Consider the following 15,371-nt stretch of genomic DNA (forward strand, 5'->3'; position numbering starts at 1 on the left):
GCAAACAAGATTCCTATGCCTTCAAAACTTCAACTTCAAAGCCTCCTCTCTCTCTCTCTCTCTCTCTCTCTCTCTCTCTCTCTCTCTCAAACCCTGGAGAGAGAAGAAGAGAGAAGAAGGCAGTGCAGTCCCCACTCTATGAAAGAGAGGCAAGAGTAGGTCTTAGGGTTGAATAGGCGTAATCAATGACGCCAATAAAAGGAAAAGAAAAGTAGTAATATTTTCATTAGTCTCTCTTTCTTTCTTGATCTTCTTTTTCTTCTCATGACTTTGGCCAACCAAGGACGCGTGCAATCTACTCCCAATCCATACTGGACTAGTTCTTCTGCATGGCCCACGTAACGTTGATATCTCTCTCTCTTTCTTTTCTTTAGTTTTAATGCACCACATTCCCGTGATATATGAATATATATGAATGTGAATGCGATACCCTTTCTCTCTCCTCATGCTCTCCCTCTCTCTAAAAGACTCAACACAAACACTCTCCAAGTCCAACAAATTGCATGTGGGTAAATAAAAACCAAACAATTCCAAATCAAGATAGGATTAAAAAAAAAAAAAAGAGCTCCAAGGAAAAGAGAGTAAGGTGGCGTGGCATGGCATGTAGCAATGTGGCCTACTTTTGTTTGTTTCCTTATTTCTCCCACTCAACATTCCATGTCCCCAAAGGCCAAATGGACCAGACACCCATCTGGGTCTGCTCACATTCAGAGAGTTTTTCATCAAAGATGTCAAAAAAATAATCCAACGGCTCTGATCAACTGGGTTTTCACTTTTTGTTCCGTTATTACAATCTGATCACAGACTGTACACACTCATGCAGAAACCAAAATAGCGATATAAAGAGAGAAGAAGAAGAAGAAGTAACAAAAAAGCTGGTGGGTTTCTGCTACGGCTTTCAAAATTTTGGTGTGAAAGACAGAGCATTAACAGCGACAGTGCAAAGGCAGCCGATCCCATAAAACAACCGCAATTATATTATTAAGGGAGGTGAAAGCAATGGGTCATGGGGTGGGTGCACAGAGCAAGCACACCCTAAAAGCTCCAAAGCAGCCGTAAAGATGCGTAGCAAAACCTTACTATTTTTGTAAAAGAAAGAAGAGAAAATAGCCACAGGCCACGCCCTTCCTTATGTGGACGGTATGAGAGAGAGAGAGAGAGAGAGAGAGAGAGAGAAGTTAACAAGTAGGGTTTATGTGTGGGCCTGAGTTTTTTTTTTTTTCTCTCTGAATTTTTCTGACCCACCTGGATGGGACTGGATGGGACGGGATGGGATGGGATGGGATTTGTGCTGCTGATCCATAGCTCTCCCTCTTTTAATGCTGAGTATTCAGTTTCATGCTAAGGTATCCAAACTGCACCGATGATTCCACAGGCCCAGTTGGATGGCCACCCCTATCCCCACCCTAATCCCTTTCCTTTTCTGTCTCTTCCTTTACCCCTATTTCTGTCTTCTTTTCTCACTCTCTCCGAGAAACCAGTGACTAACTCCTTTTTATTTTTTGACAATGCAATATGTTCTTGACCAGCTGACTTAATTTATACTCGCAATAATCAATTTCTTTTGTTTTCTATTTTTCCCTTATGAATTTTTCGCTAATTAATGAGCCGGTTTAACATTAGACTAATAGTTAGTTGGTAATATTAACATATCAAGTGACTTTTTTTTGTTTTTTTGAATGTGACAAGGAAGTGGGTGGTGGGATTTTTGTGGTTAGCCAAAGGGCATTTGGGTTTGGAATTGTTTTTGGGAAGGAAAATGTGATTATCAAGTAGAAAGTGGTCTACCACATTGACTGATTTAACTTTACCTGCCTACTTTTGTCTCTCTTTACCATGCTTTTAATTTGTTCCTCAATGCTTATGTAACATCACAATTTTGGTTTCATAAAATTATGAAGATGTGGGTGTGGACCATTTGGACCATGTGAACCATATGGGGCAGAGAGAGGGAGAGAGAGAGAGAGAGAGTTAAATCATGTTTGATTTACATTCTCATAAATAACAAAAATATATGAGTAATGTTACACTTATCACATTTTTATCCCGTATTTCTATACCACATGATGTGGTATGTCCATATTATATACTACATCAATTAAATCAATGAAGTGCATTTTAATTAAGACAATTAGAAAAATAAATCATAAAGAAAAAGAAAATATTAAATAATTTTAATTGATGTGGCTGTCCATCTCAGTTGCACATAAGATGATATAAAGATATGATATATAAATGTAGTAAGAGAAGCATTATTCAAAACATATTGTTATGTTTTTCTTCCTCAGAAATTTGCACATAGGTTTATTTATGATGGTAAATGTAATGTCTGAGTAAAAGAAGAGGAGACAAAAAGATGATGACTTAAACAAGTAATTTTGATTCATTTTGATAAGAGAAAAGTTATATTGATTAATTATTTGAGGGGTTATGGTGAATGATTAAATGGAAACAAAATAGCAAAGTTTGATAGGGAGGTCCCCTCTGCCATGACCTGTCACTTTTGTCTAGGTGGGTGAAGGGCCTGGTACAGAGATGGCTTGTCCAATGTCCATGGTACTTTCTTCTTCCCCACTTCTCCCCACTGGGCTGCAGTAATGTTACATAATGTTTCATGTGGTACCACATGAACCAACAGTAATGTCAAAATTAATCAAATATTAATGACCTCTGTTCCTATTCATTCACTTTTTCTTTTATTTATTATAATTTTTTATTATATTATATTTTTAACTTTTTGCCCATATGCAAGGGAGGGACCCTTCTTTTTCTAAATGACAATGTGCCAAAGTATTGAAAAATGTATTTAATTTGTCAATTAATGGTGGAGTTAAATCAACTAAACTAACGCTATTATCGATGTAAAAACTTTTTTTACTGACACAAAGCCATGCAACCATCTTTTAAAATTAGAGTTGATTTCAGAACAAGCACAATCCAAGGTCAGTGGTTGGTCTCCTGGTCTAAGTTGTCCAATGATTGGATGGTATCAATTTTTAGTGCAACATTAAACTATAGTATATGTTTTTCTTGTCACATCTTGATGTCCACATTTGTTTTTTTAGCTTTATTTGCAATATTTCATTTGATGGGTGGGATTAAGATGTAAGGCTTAGCCCAACCCATCACTTTCTCTTTTTCTTTTTCCCTGGCTTAGCCCAACAATGAATTTCAGTCTAATTATATCAACTGCAAATTAAGAAAGAGAGGAAAAAAAGAACTAAGCAATGACAAATTTCTCTGCAGCACATCAGAAATGATCCTCTTTGAGATTGTAGATGGGTTTTTCACATCTCTATAATCCTGAAGGAACAGATTTTCCAGGCAATGCTTTACCAAAATACGTATGTGTCATCATAAAATGGAAATTTTATCCACTGTCCAAGCAAAATGCTTCCACCATTCAGACACTCAGAACCATCAACCTTGCATTCTAAAGACTTGAACCCTAAATGCAAGTCACTCTATATAACAAGTAGTACTATTATATACTGCATTTCGACTATGATTTGTACATACAACCAGGTGAAGAGTCTCTAGCTTCCAACAGCAACAGCTCCTTCTAGTAGTATCCAGAAGACGTCTACAGCTAGTGTATGTCTCTTGTTAATAGCTTGCCTGAAACCTAACAGAGCAGAAAATGGGCAAAAGTTAAATTAAAAATGGAAGACATATAAGAATGGAAGGGAAGTAGTTCACCTTATTTTTGTCTAATTTGCGGCCACCCATTTCCAATTGCATGCATAAGACACAAGTTTCATACTTCATGGAACATAATGCCGCTTCAGCCTGAAGCCATAATTTTTTATACACCGAAGCTTGTGGGTCTAACTCTTCCGTGGTCAAATGATTGTCTCTCAACGCGTTGCCCATAACCTGCATCTTACCATTACAAGTGTGAAGGTTTCAGTTTCCAAGTGGAGAAACAACATTAAGCACTGATATGATAATTTTCAGCAACAGGTCCACAAATTATACCTGAACGATGTCATTGCTCTTCTCAGTGCCTACGCCACTACATGAAGGAAAGGAATCCAACATTCTCTTAGTGAAAACATGAGAATTAACCTTGCACCCCTCACGGTCATTCTGATAATTAATCTCTTGTGGAACAGCCAAGGCCTTTTTCCTTGTTACTTGAAACCCCGTGTTCGAGCACTGAAAAACATTATTTAGGCTCTCAGATCAACAGAACATATACACATGAGCATTTTTAATTTCATAAAAGAAAATGATGAAATTATTTCTTTCAGCCAGCTCCCAGGTGGACACAGATAAAAGTATAACAAAATATATTACTATAATGGCATTGTTATTACAATAATTATTATTAATCTCATTGTAAGCAATAATATTAAATCTACCAAACATGATATAAAAAAAAAGGCATGTAAGTGAAGGTTAATGCTCTCACAGAATAAAAACCAGTACAACAATTGTATGAATTCAAATGTAAGTACATCTGTAATACATCTACAAACTAGTATGTTAAAGAGGACATCATTTCTATTTTAGAAGATAAGTAAATTGCACATATATGCATCATAGCATCCCCGAAAAATTTAAAACGTTAAGTACCCAAGAGCTTTCAGATTCAAAATTTCAAACAGGAAAACAGAGTTAAGTATTTTCTTTAAAAAAAATTCTCAACATTCAAGGTCACACACACATACCCCTACCTTGTGCAGCTCTGTTGATTTAACAGGACAGTACGGAGTGCCTGTAAGAGTTATATCAGAGATTGGAACCTCTCCTCCATCCCCATGTTGGATGTACATACAAAGATTATTGATTATATTCTGCATCAAGTCATGCTTGTGTTCATTTAGTGAATCTAAATCATTCGAGCACTTCTGTACAAGCAATTCTGAGAGATCGTGCATCATATTAAGTATTGTGGGAACATCTAATTTTGAATGTGTAGACGACAACTTGGACAAACCCTCGGGCAAATTGAGCACAGAGCCACTTTCTGAGTTATTAAGCAGGGGATAAACTCTTTCCAGATCATGAATGTCATTAGAAGTCTGAGTTCCTATTCCTTTAATCAATGAAGAAGACTTTGATCCTGCTTGATCAACGGGTCCATGTCCTTTGGAGGATGAATTAACGGCTGAAGATTCACACTTTCGGAAAGATGAGAAATCATCTCCAATGTAGTCATTTGCATGGTAATCTACAATTGCTTTAGCATGACGAGGAAAAAATTGAGGTGCCAGTGGATTCAAACTATTACGCACTTCTTGTTCATTTCCAACAAAGTCTGAACTCAAAGACCTTGAAACTCCATATTGCCTAGAAGCCAGGGTTCCTTTCCAACAAGGTGAGTCCAAATCAGAGTCATTCTCATCCAAATTTTTTGAAATTGAAACAGCTCCTTTGGGACCAAGATGTTTCAAACTGAAATCATCAGGAATATTGGTTAAAGTAATTAGTGGCTCAGATGTTGCCTTCAGTAATGCACCTATACCCTCACTAGAGAGAGGTTTGCCATCTTTGCCTCCTTTTCCTTTATCATTGGGACTTCCATCATGATGAATCTCTTTCCCTTCACCAGATATCAGGCCATGAAGATCCTTTATGCCAGAAGGACTGCATTTGGAAGAACTATCGTAATTGTTTGGTGGATAATTTCCTTTAAAATCCACTTTCTTTGACAAAGCGAGATTCAAGGGTGAAACAGTTTTGCTGGTATCTGACTCAAGCAACACAGCTGGAAATGAGTTATTTGTCGGTAAATGGAAAACCGTAGATTTAGCTGTATAAGCATCAAGTTTTGTAAAGCCACTATCGCACAAAGCAATTTCGGAATTGCAATGACTCCAAGTCACTTTGGGTGCAGTATATGGTAGCTGAGTTTGAGAATAATCTTGAAGCCTTGATGTAGAGGAAGTAACTGACATCGGAAACTCATGTGGAGTCGCCCTAGTATTAACCGCTGAAAAAGAGAAAAATCCAGTATCTACTTGGTCTGTGGATCTTGAAATGAACTGATTTTCAGTTCCTAAAGTTAAATCACTGCATTTTTCATGGACACTTTCAGAATTCTCATGATTGGGCTTTGATCCCTTAACTGCAGGCTTTCCTGTACAGAAGCAAGTTTTGCATGAAGCTCTTACTGTATTGACATCATAACAAGTAAGCCACAGAAAATAACTTCATTTCTTACTACCCTTATCGATAATGTTCCTTCCATACAAGAAAACAAAGGCCCCTTGCAACTTAACAAAAAATGTACAATAACAGTACAAGAGAAAAAGAAAAAAAGGAAGAATTTATTTTTCCTAAAAGTTTGAATAGTTCTTCATGCAAACAGCGAGAGTTCTTCTGAAAACTTTAAATCGTTCTTCACGCAGTGTTATGTGATGCATCTAATAATCATGATCGATAAACAATTATCTTCTCTTTTTTTTTTTCTTTTTTTTTTTTTTGTGGTATTTACATTCTCCTATAAGTTACACACCTTATGTAACCAAAGTAGAAAACACTCATAGTGATCGATATAAAGTGCTAGGAGTTGCTCAAGCTTTAAAAAAATAAACAACTAAAGAGATTGTGCGAGAATGATCCGTTTGTTATTTTGAGTTGATCATAAACATTAAACAAGAAGAGATCAACTAGTAAACATCAACCTAAGAATTTACCACCACAAAGTGGCAAGTGCTTTGAAAATTCTTTGGGAAAATGTTTACTAATCTATCTTAAAGGGTTGCACAACAAAGGTGGTTGCTCTTTGTGAAATGACAATAAAACGTTGTGTACTGGGCATCAATTTCAATAAGCATAATTTGTCTGTTTAGTAACTTAAACAGAAAAGGGATTAAAACAAACTTAATGCAGAAACTCAATTTCATAAGCATAGTAACCTAGGCAACGAAAATTACCTTGTTCAAGCAAGGTTTCATAAGCCAATGAAGCATTCTTGTTGCTGGAGAAACTGGCTTGGCTGTACCCAAATGATGAAGGCTCCGTGTAATTGGTTAAGGACTCCTTAGAGGCCGAGGGCATAAAACCCAAGTCTGAGGCAGCATTTGCAGATGGGTACTGTGGAAAATGAGAATCCTCAACAAACTCCAAGAATGAATAAGGTGCAGTGGAAAATGGGTCATCTTCCAAGTTGATATCAGACACGGGTTTGAGCATGGAAGCACAGGGGTCTGCTGAAATCAACGAAGACCAAGACGGTTGGTGAGAAAAGGGGTTCAATGAAAAGGGCTGAGCTGCAGGTGACAAACGGGACTGAACTACTGACGATGAAGCTCTCTTTCCATGGACATCCCCCTCCATCTCTAAGCAATGAAGTTCCAGTCAACCAGGTGGTCAAAACCCCCTTGCCAAACAAAAGCCCAGACCCAATATCAGAGAAATCATTGCATTTACTCAAGTGAGTGAAAGTTAAAACTTTTTAGCTACCCATGAATATTGATAAGCAAAAGAACTCTAAACTTAGCCAAGAAGGCAAATTTAGAACATACCTGTTGCAGAGGAGAAGCAAGCAAAGACTGGTAGAAGCACGGAGGAGGAGGATGTGCCTTTGATCAAAAGAAGAAGGGGTCTGTTGGTCTTCCTCTAATTATTAATTAATTTGCAACAAACAAGGAAGCGAATTTGTTTGTTTGTTAGTTTTTTTTTTTTGGGTAAAAACAGACTCGATTTTGGTTCTTTGTATATTCACCCTTTGACTCTGACTCTGTATTGTGCCTCGAATTTTTGTATAATTCTCTTCGGGTGGATAAGAATTCATATAACTTTCTATTACAGATTAAAATGTGTTTGTTTTCAAACCCTGTTCTCTAATTTTGGTTTTTCAGGTGTTTATAAAGTTTTATATCATCTCTGAAGTTTAGGAATTCGACACGGATTCTCGTTGTAATTTTTTTTCACTTCAAATTTGTTGTTTCTTTATTTGTTCATATGGGATATACTAATTCTAAAGAAAAACTCAAGTAATTGTAGAGTTTTTACTGGGGAATGGTTAAGCAGGTGACAATGAGTCAACTGACTTTGAATATTTTGCCAATAGAAAACAAGACCTAGTTGTTTATAAATTTGTATTGTTTATATATTTGTCGACCTTTGAGCCAATACCGTGAAAAAGCGGACATCTCTTATATTCCTTGCAGACCAAACAGTTAAAGACAAATTTGATTTGACCTGTTGCCTTAGGAACGAAGAAACAAAAAGTCCCTGTTGGCTGTTGCTTTCATGACCAAGTTCAGAGGAAAATTCCTAGCAAGTTTAGGCCTGCTTTTCCCATGGAGATGTTTCCCACCAAAGTACAATGGCAGAATATTTATTAATTTCATGTTCAAAACCTCTTTCAGGCTGATGAGCTGAAGAGAGAGAGTGAATTAGATGAGAAACCCTCTTGGTGGTGCAATTCAATTTCCCAAAATTTTATACAGGAGTTGCAAAGCCAAAAAAAAAAAAAAGGAGTTTTGGTCAAGTCCTGATAGGATTGAAGATCTTTTCAGGGCAACCAATCAGAAAGGGAATCAAGGTGCTTTGAATGACCACACCCGAGATGACAAGGCTGCACTGAAATCCCTTTCAACTGTAATGTGAAAACGCCAAAATAATCACCATCTCAGCTCAGTTGCTGTCATTATCAAAACAATAATTCCAAACAAACAAAAAAATATGAAGTTGGGTAAAAGAGGAAAAAACAAAAACCAGTAACATGCATCTAAGTCCTTGAAATTGCTCCATTGAATATATTCCCCACTCCTACAAATATTCAGCATAAAACCAAGCCTGCATACTGTACAACACTAAGATATGGAGATGGACAGATTTCTTCTTATTTTTCTCCAAACCATATGCACATGTACTAGTTAACAACAACATATAAAAAGTACATAAGATCATGATCATGGAACATGTTACATAACATAGCACATAGCAGAGTCACATGAGGCAACAAGCATTAACATTATCATCATTGAACATGTTGCTAACTTTGTCATCCCCCCTTTGAGTCACTGGAATTGTCCCATGTTTGTCCCCAACATTGTAGCCATGCCTATAGTAGTTGTAGCTCTCTTTGAACTCATTGATTGTGTCCTTGAAATAGTCACCGGATGATGTGAAGTACAAAGGAGGGTTGGGGTAGGGCCAGAACTCTGCCCTCTTTCCAGCCCTCCTCACTGCCTTGAGAACTTTGTTGCGATCAACGTACCCGATTACCGTCACCTTTTCCATCGGTAGGTCTACGTCCACGGAATCGATCCCTGAGTACACAGAAAATTGATTTTACTGCAGAGTTTTACATATTAATTAATTAGCTATATGTCACAATTGATTATTTACCTCTGAGCTTGAAAATGGCATTTTTGACAACCCTCTCACAGCCAGTGCAGCACATCCTGACTTTGAGCTCCACAGTCTGTAAAGCAAACACGGTTTGAGAATCTGTTCTGTTCTTGCAAAAAGTACGTTTTAGTTTTTACTTGTTTATTTGCTGAACTTTCCTTCCTTTCTTTGATTCCTTCGTTCCTTTTGTTGTTTCAAACAGCTTTATACTTTTGACAGTTATTAATTGAAAGCCAAAGGGATTAAGAAAAGCCATGTTGGGTACAAGAAACGTGGTTTAAGAGATCAATACTGACAAACAAAGATTGTGACATGGTCGGAGTTTCTCCACCATACCAATGGTTCACTGAAACCATGATATTTATAACCCTCTGCACCGCTTCGGACAAGTTTTCTCAAATGTTTTTCTCTCTACTTTTGATGAGAAATATATATGTTCTTCTTTGTTTTGCATCTATTTCCTTTGCAGCATGAATAAGACAAGCAGAGGCTTCATGCTGCAACTATGTGAGTGTTTGTGTATGTATAGGATATATCTGACTAGCAGGATGAATAGCATCAAACACATGAAGAAGAGAAGCCATATAGATAAAGAGAGATAAAGGGAGGAAGAGAAGCCATGCATGGTGATGAGATACCTCAGAAGATCGAAAACAAAATAATTGAGACGAAAGCGAACCTGCAACGAAAGGGGCCGACCCTTTGGCATGTTGTGTTTGATTTTCTTGAAGTGGCTGTTGCTTTTGTAATGGTGATCCGGGTAGTCAAGGTAAGAGAAGTATGCAATGGATGATATGATAGAGCCAAATGTTCTCTTTAGTACCGTTGCCATGACCAAGAGCTAGTTGTGTGTTATATATACAAAGAAAGAAAGATGGGAAACTTAAAGACAAACCCAGCCCTAGAAGATATTCCTTTGTAGCCTTGGCATCCCTTTCCTCGTGTTTTTGATCTCTTCGCAATATATTCCAAAGGTGTCTTAAACAATTCCAAGTTAGCAGTTTCTTGGGGTTAAATTCTATGGTTTTATTTTGGGGATAAGAGACTCCCAAATAATTAGAACTTTTAGACAGGGAATGGTATCTAAATCCTCACATTAATGCTTGAAATGTGCGTCAAGCTAACATGGCAGCTGACACAGAGGAGAATATCAGCTCTTGTAGGGATATGGATGAGCTTATAAGGAATAGGAAAGACGGCTTTTGATGCAAAGGGGACATATATTCTAAATATCTTCTCTCTTTCTTTTTTAAACCAGCTTTGAAAATCACTTACACACAGCATGCACCATCTATCTACAAAGTTATATTCCCACATTTCTATTATCTATGCCTTCTAGTCTATGTTGGTGTTCTTCATTTCCACAAGCCTATTAGAAATGGAATCTTTTGGGTTCTATACTTTTTAGTTAAAAATATAACTTGGAAGCTCTACCAATAAACTATGCCATAAATAAACTGGTCACTAGCATTCAGAACCACCAAAGTGCTCAACAAAATGATGGCATTTTGTTCCTTCCGGCGGGCGGCGGCCACACCAGACCACACATACCAGAAAACATGTATTTTGGGTCCTATACATGTGATTTGTTTACAGATAAACAAATAATGGACATGGCTAGTTGGTGTACTTTTCTAGCAGCTTCTTGTTCATGTGTTTTAATTTATATTATCCATAAATTCTCAGAAAATAATGCTCTACACGTAATCACACGTATATGCCGTTTTTACTAGTTATTAGTGTGGAATTCTGGTTTACCGAATAATTCTGGTTTAATGGGAAGGTTTGATGCTTCAATTGTTCTGCCTTTACCTGCATTCTGATAACATCTCTCTGCATTATTGTTTAAATTTCGGACAAAAGTATTTCTCATGCCATGGCAAACTTTAGGAGACAAACAGTACAAAAGGAAGAATCTCACATTTGAATATAATAATTGATAACACCTCTATGTTCTTGAAATCAAACACTTTCTCAAGTGTTCTTAGGACAGTTGGAAAGGCAGCGCGCAATGCACACGTAAAATCTAGAGGTTCTAATCCCAATTATAATTTATATTAGGCATCAGATGAGATGAGATCATGTTATTCTTAAGCAGAGAATTTGGTGATGTAGTTCCATTTGATTGTTTTCCTATACAAGGTGCTCACATAGATGCCTGGTTTCGGACATAAAAATTTGATAAAATTGGAATGAAACTTAAGAACCAGATTGGACACTTGCAGTTTCAACCAGAATTTTCTCTACCCTACATCAGAAAATTCTAGAGTTTAAAATCTTTCAGTCCACCTGGAGAGCATGCTTGAACAAAATTTGTTCTTCTCTCCATATCCCACCAAAATTTGTAACTTAAATTTGGCAAGCACCTAATCAGCAGGGGAAAGAAAGGAAATTTGTTTTAACAATCCTGCTTTAGGGACAAATTACAGTTTGACATGTGTTTACAAACTTTCCTTTTTGTGATTTTAACGACTTACTTTTGCATATATGTCAATATGTGATTTGCAGTTAAAGAAGGAATGACTCTTAACGAGTAAGAAATCAAGTAGTGCTCGAAAAGAAATATAGTAGGCATGCTTGACCAAAATTTGTAACTTAAATTTGGCAATCACCTAATCAGCAGGGGAAAGAGAGGAAAAATACCATTTCTCCTTGCAGATAAATCACCATTTGATATATGTTTAGAAACTTTTCTTTTTGTGATTTTAATGAGTTATTTTTGTATGTGTGTCGGTATATAATACAATAAAGTCTTTGAGCATATAACCATTCAATCTACGCATATATGGCAAGAGGAGGGTGTGATATCTACTAACAAATTGATCCTAACTTTCTGAATTACAATCTCTTGCCAAAATGAATGCATCACTTATCTCTTGGTTTGCCATTTTCACCTGAAAGCAGCAAAATTTTGCATTCCAATTTGTGGTCACTTTCACTTGAATTGCACACAAATCTAGTGGGGAATACACACAAATTACTCATGTCTTGGGATGCAACCTTTGTACTAACTGGGGCCATATTTCCTTTCAGGCAACCTTTGTACTGAGAAGTTCCTTATTAGCTGGGCCATATGTACTTCCAAATACTTGGGAAATCATAATTTTTACTGGTGTCATGGTCCATGAAAGATAAATCTAGGCCATGTTGGACTACATCCCCTCTGATAAGCTCTTGCCCACCATTCACAAATTCATAATCTCATTTCATATTTGGAATATTCTGCAAGCACCCACTCCACTTTTCTTGTCCACATAAAAAATGGTAGCTTTTGTGGTTTCAACTTCGAACATACTTGTCTTTCCAGGCCCTCCCATATGTGGAAATAGGTACTGTTCATCCTGTGCCATTTTTTAAGCCCATCACTCCACTGTTTTTCTGGTGCAATTTAGAAATTTATTGGTAAAAACAGAATCAGATTCATCCAGCGAATAACTTTTTAAAACCCAATACAAAGCATACAGTGAATAATATGTTGGTTTTTTCTTTTTTTCGTCAACACACGTCTACAAGAGGAGCCAAGTAAGGGCAACACCACCAACAAGTCCAAAGAGGCAAACCTAAAGCGAATGAACAATTACAAAATTCATATCATTAAGCATGATCTCAAACTAAGCTCGCAAAACCCGAAACAACCCGTGAAAACCGAAAACCCGAAACAACCCGTGAACATCACTGCCAACACCTTAAGTAACATTGCCGTCACACTTTCTGCATCTAGACTTGAAAGAAAATGCAAAACATGAGCGAGCTTGGAGAAAACTTGGTCTCCATGCAAACAAACATCCAAATCACATACCTATAGCAAAAAAACATCAGACAATTGCAACAATCTCCTTCAAATATGAGGTAGAATCATGAGGGTTCCAAGAGAAGGATTAGCAACAAAAGCGCTAGCCCTTCTCTCTTGGACAGCAAGCAAGCAACCTGACTATGCTCCCGCTGCCCAAGTTAGATGTCCTCTGGCCCAAGGACCCTGTTGAGGTTGCTTCATCCTGGTCTTTGTACGACTGGGCCCTATGTTGTCCGTGGAGTTAAAATGGGGAAAAATAAAAATAAAAATTGAAGTGATTAATTGTGCCTAGACCCTGTCCATCTTACTTTTTCTTTCTGGAGGAGTTGTGGTGACGCAAACACACTTCAAATAAAAATACAATAATGATATGGATGATAGTCATAATCTATACGGATAGCAGTCATCACTATATACAAAGCAAAACCCATTATCCTAAGGCATAAATGTCTGTCCCCGTATTATTAATTTAGCCAATTTAGTCACGTGTTTGTACCTGTTTTTATCAAAATTATGTTAAAACTTAAAAATAGAGATATTTAAAATTAATTAAAAAATCTGTCATTAATTATAAAGATTTAAACTCAAATAATAATTATGCTAAAATGATTAAAACCCACACAACCTCAACCATCACTCCTCCAATGGTCTCGATTCCTGTAGGAAAAAAGAAGTTTCCTAGTCAAATTGATGCCTACTCTTTTCTTACTGCGATTTTTCTTCTTGAAGCCGAGAGAGAGAGAGAGAGAGAGAGAGAGAGAGAGAGAGGTTGTGGTTTAGGTGGGGTTGGAATGGTGGTGAGGGTGGCTATGGGTTTGGGGTTGGAGTGGTGGTGGTCTGGGTGGCTGGGTTTGGGAGGTGGTTGAGGTGTGAGCTCGAAATTGAGGAAGGTGAAAATTTTTAAAAAAAAAATAAAAAATTATTTTCAGATTAATTTACAAACACAAGGACCAAATTGGCAAAATTAATAACATAAGACTAAATTGGCCAATGGAATAGAACACAAATATAAACACAATGACAAAATTGGATAGAATAGAGCACAAATATAAACACGAATGACGAAATTAAATCCAACACGACTAAATTGGCCAATAAGATAAAACACAGAGACCATTTTCCATCTTAACATTTAAGCCTATCCTTAATGATAAAAAGTTTAACAACATTACATATCCAATCAAAGTTCATATCCTTAATGGCAAGTGATAATGACAATGGCAAGTGATAATAATAGTGATAATGACAACGGCAAGTGAGTAATAATAGTGATAATGACAATGGCAACAATAAGGGAAGCGTGATCAGTTAGTTGGTGGTGATTATGGAAGGATACCTAAAAACTCGGCGGCCGACCTTAAAAATGGTCTTAGACTTTTGTATCAACTTAATAATCTAAGATTAGGTCCGAGGATTAAATTGGGTTAGCTGCAATTTCCCAAAACAGATTGAAGACATAAAAAACCCTAACTTTCATCTAAAAAATTCATCCAATCTCATCAAATTGATCCATATATTCATAACAAGTTATGAACTTTAAAGAATATAGGTCAAAGGGTGGCCATAACATCCATCAAATTAATCAAAAGCAACCAAATTTGTTAAGGGAGGAGAAGAAAAATTCCAAATTTGTACAGAACATTCACCGCATCAGAATTCTTAAAAAAAACAGAGAAAAAAAAAAACCAATGAGCCCTTACACGCTAAACACAAAAAGCCCTATCCTTGAAACATTAAGCAGCAGCAGGGGCTCCTATCAGAGGAGGAGGAGGAGGAAGAGGGTAGGAAGAAACAAAGGGAAGACTTCGGAGGATGAGAAACCGAACCCGCCTGGGAAAAGGAGCAGAATGGAACAAATGCTCTAAAACCCTTGCCAACAAAAACGTATACTCCTCCATCAGCTCAGCCAAACCCGCCACCAGTATCATTTTTCTCTCTCTAGCTTCTGTATCTGCTCACCCGCTTACTTTCTCAAAGAACCCAACAATTATAACACCCAACTTGAACACAAAAGACTCTTGCTTGACTCTAGAAATTTCTATCGAACACCTGTTTCTTTGTTTCTTAATCTTCTCTCACTTGACTCTTATACTACGAATTTATACATGACATGTGGAAGTCGGTGGAGGGTAGTGGCAATTGCAGAGGGTCATGTGATCTGATGTGGGTTTGATTTTTGGTTTCTGAGTGAGCATTACCACGGCGCCCCCACTGCCCCACCATATCTAGGCTAGGAGTTTCTAGTTTCCTGTGTGCTCAGCTAGTT

The 15,371-nt window shown here is 37.1% G+C and overlaps 3 protein-coding genes across 7 annotated transcripts; all 3 read right to left on the reverse strand.

The window, feature by feature from the left end:
• Nucleotides 1-3,331: 3,331 nt before the first annotated feature.
• On the reverse strand, nt 3,332-7,716 carry LOC103337863 (uncharacterized). Of its 5 annotated transcripts, none has more exons than XM_089041424.1 (6): nt 7,476-7,716; nt 6,885-7,330; nt 4,674-6,085; nt 3,979-4,158; nt 3,700-3,882; nt 3,332-3,618 (listed from the first exon to the last, which is right to left on the reverse strand). In XM_089041424.1, the coding sequence occupies exons 2-6, from the start codon at nt 7,285-7,287 to the stop codon at nt 3,607-3,609; spliced, it is 2,190 nt and encodes a 729-aa protein (XP_088897550.1). In that variant the 5' UTR covers nt 7,288-7,330; nt 7,476-7,716; the 3' UTR covers nt 3,332-3,606. The 5 variants fall into 5 exon arrangements, with proteins under 5 accessions (XP_088897550.1, XP_088897546.1, XP_088897548.1 ...); XM_089041420.1 differs by having other exon boundaries at nt 3,332-3,625; nt 7,476-7,708; XM_089041422.1 differs by having other exon boundaries at nt 3,332-3,625; nt 3,700-3,876; nt 7,476-7,701.
• A 965-nt stretch (nt 7,717-8,681) lies between these two features.
• Nucleotides 8,682-10,312, reverse strand: LOC103337862 (heavy metal-associated isoprenylated plant protein 30). The gene is made up of 3 exons (XM_008241032.3): nt 9,992-10,312; nt 9,310-9,385; nt 8,682-9,230 (listed from the first exon to the last, which is right to left on the reverse strand). The coding sequence occupies exons 1-3, from the start codon at nt 10,142-10,144 to the stop codon at nt 8,908-8,910; spliced, it is 552 nt and encodes a 183-aa protein (XP_008239254.1). The 5' UTR covers nt 10,145-10,312; the 3' UTR covers nt 8,682-8,907.
• Nucleotides 10,313-14,683: 4,371 nt separating this feature from the next.
• Nucleotides 14,684-15,363, reverse strand: LOC103344009 (uncharacterized). The gene has a single exon (XM_008247630.3). It carries the CDS (start codon nt 15,031-15,033, stop codon nt 14,839-14,841), a length of 195 nt encoding a protein of 64 aa, XP_008245852.1. The 5' UTR covers nt 15,034-15,363; the 3' UTR covers nt 14,684-14,838.
• Nucleotides 15,364-15,371: the final 8 nt, after the last annotated feature.

Source organism: Prunus mume, linkage group LG7 (genome assembly GCF_029339155.1).
Source record: "Prunus mume cultivar Tortuosa linkage group LG7, ASM2933915v1, whole genome shotgun sequence".
Taxonomy (NCBI): Eukaryota; Viridiplantae; Streptophyta; class Magnoliopsida; order Rosales; family Rosaceae; genus Prunus; species Prunus mume.

Bases quoted from the DNA above. Each gene is read 5' to 3' on its own strand.
- LOC103337862 (XM_008241032.3), bottom strand. From the start codon at position 10,144: ATGGCAACGGTACTAAAGAGAACATTTGGCTCTATCATATCATCCATT. The intron at 9,386-9,991 runs GTTCGCTTTCGT...TTTGCTTTACAG, and splicing joins GTCGGCCCCTTTCGTTGCAG to ACTGTGGAGCTCAAAGTCAG. The intron at 9,231-9,309 runs GTAAATAATCAA...CTGTGTACTCAG, and splicing joins TGCCATTTTCAAGCTCAGAG to GGATCGATTCCGTGGACGTA.
- LOC103337863 (XM_089041420.1), bottom strand. From the start codon at position 7,287: ATGGAGGGGGATGTCCATGGAAAGAGAGCTTCATCGTCAGTAGTTCAG. The intron at 6,086-6,884 runs GTAATTTTCGTT...GCTTCTGTACAG, and splicing joins TGAAACCTTGCTTGAACAAG to GAAAGCCTGCAGTTAAGGGA. The intron at 4,159-4,673 runs GTATGTGTGTGT...AATGTTTTTCAG, and splicing joins CAGAGCTGCACAAGGTAGGG to TGCTCGAACACGGGGTTTCA.
- LOC103344009 (XM_008247630.3), bottom strand. From the start codon at position 15,033: ATGATACTGGTGGCGGGTTTGGCTGAGCTGATGGAGGAGTATACGTTT.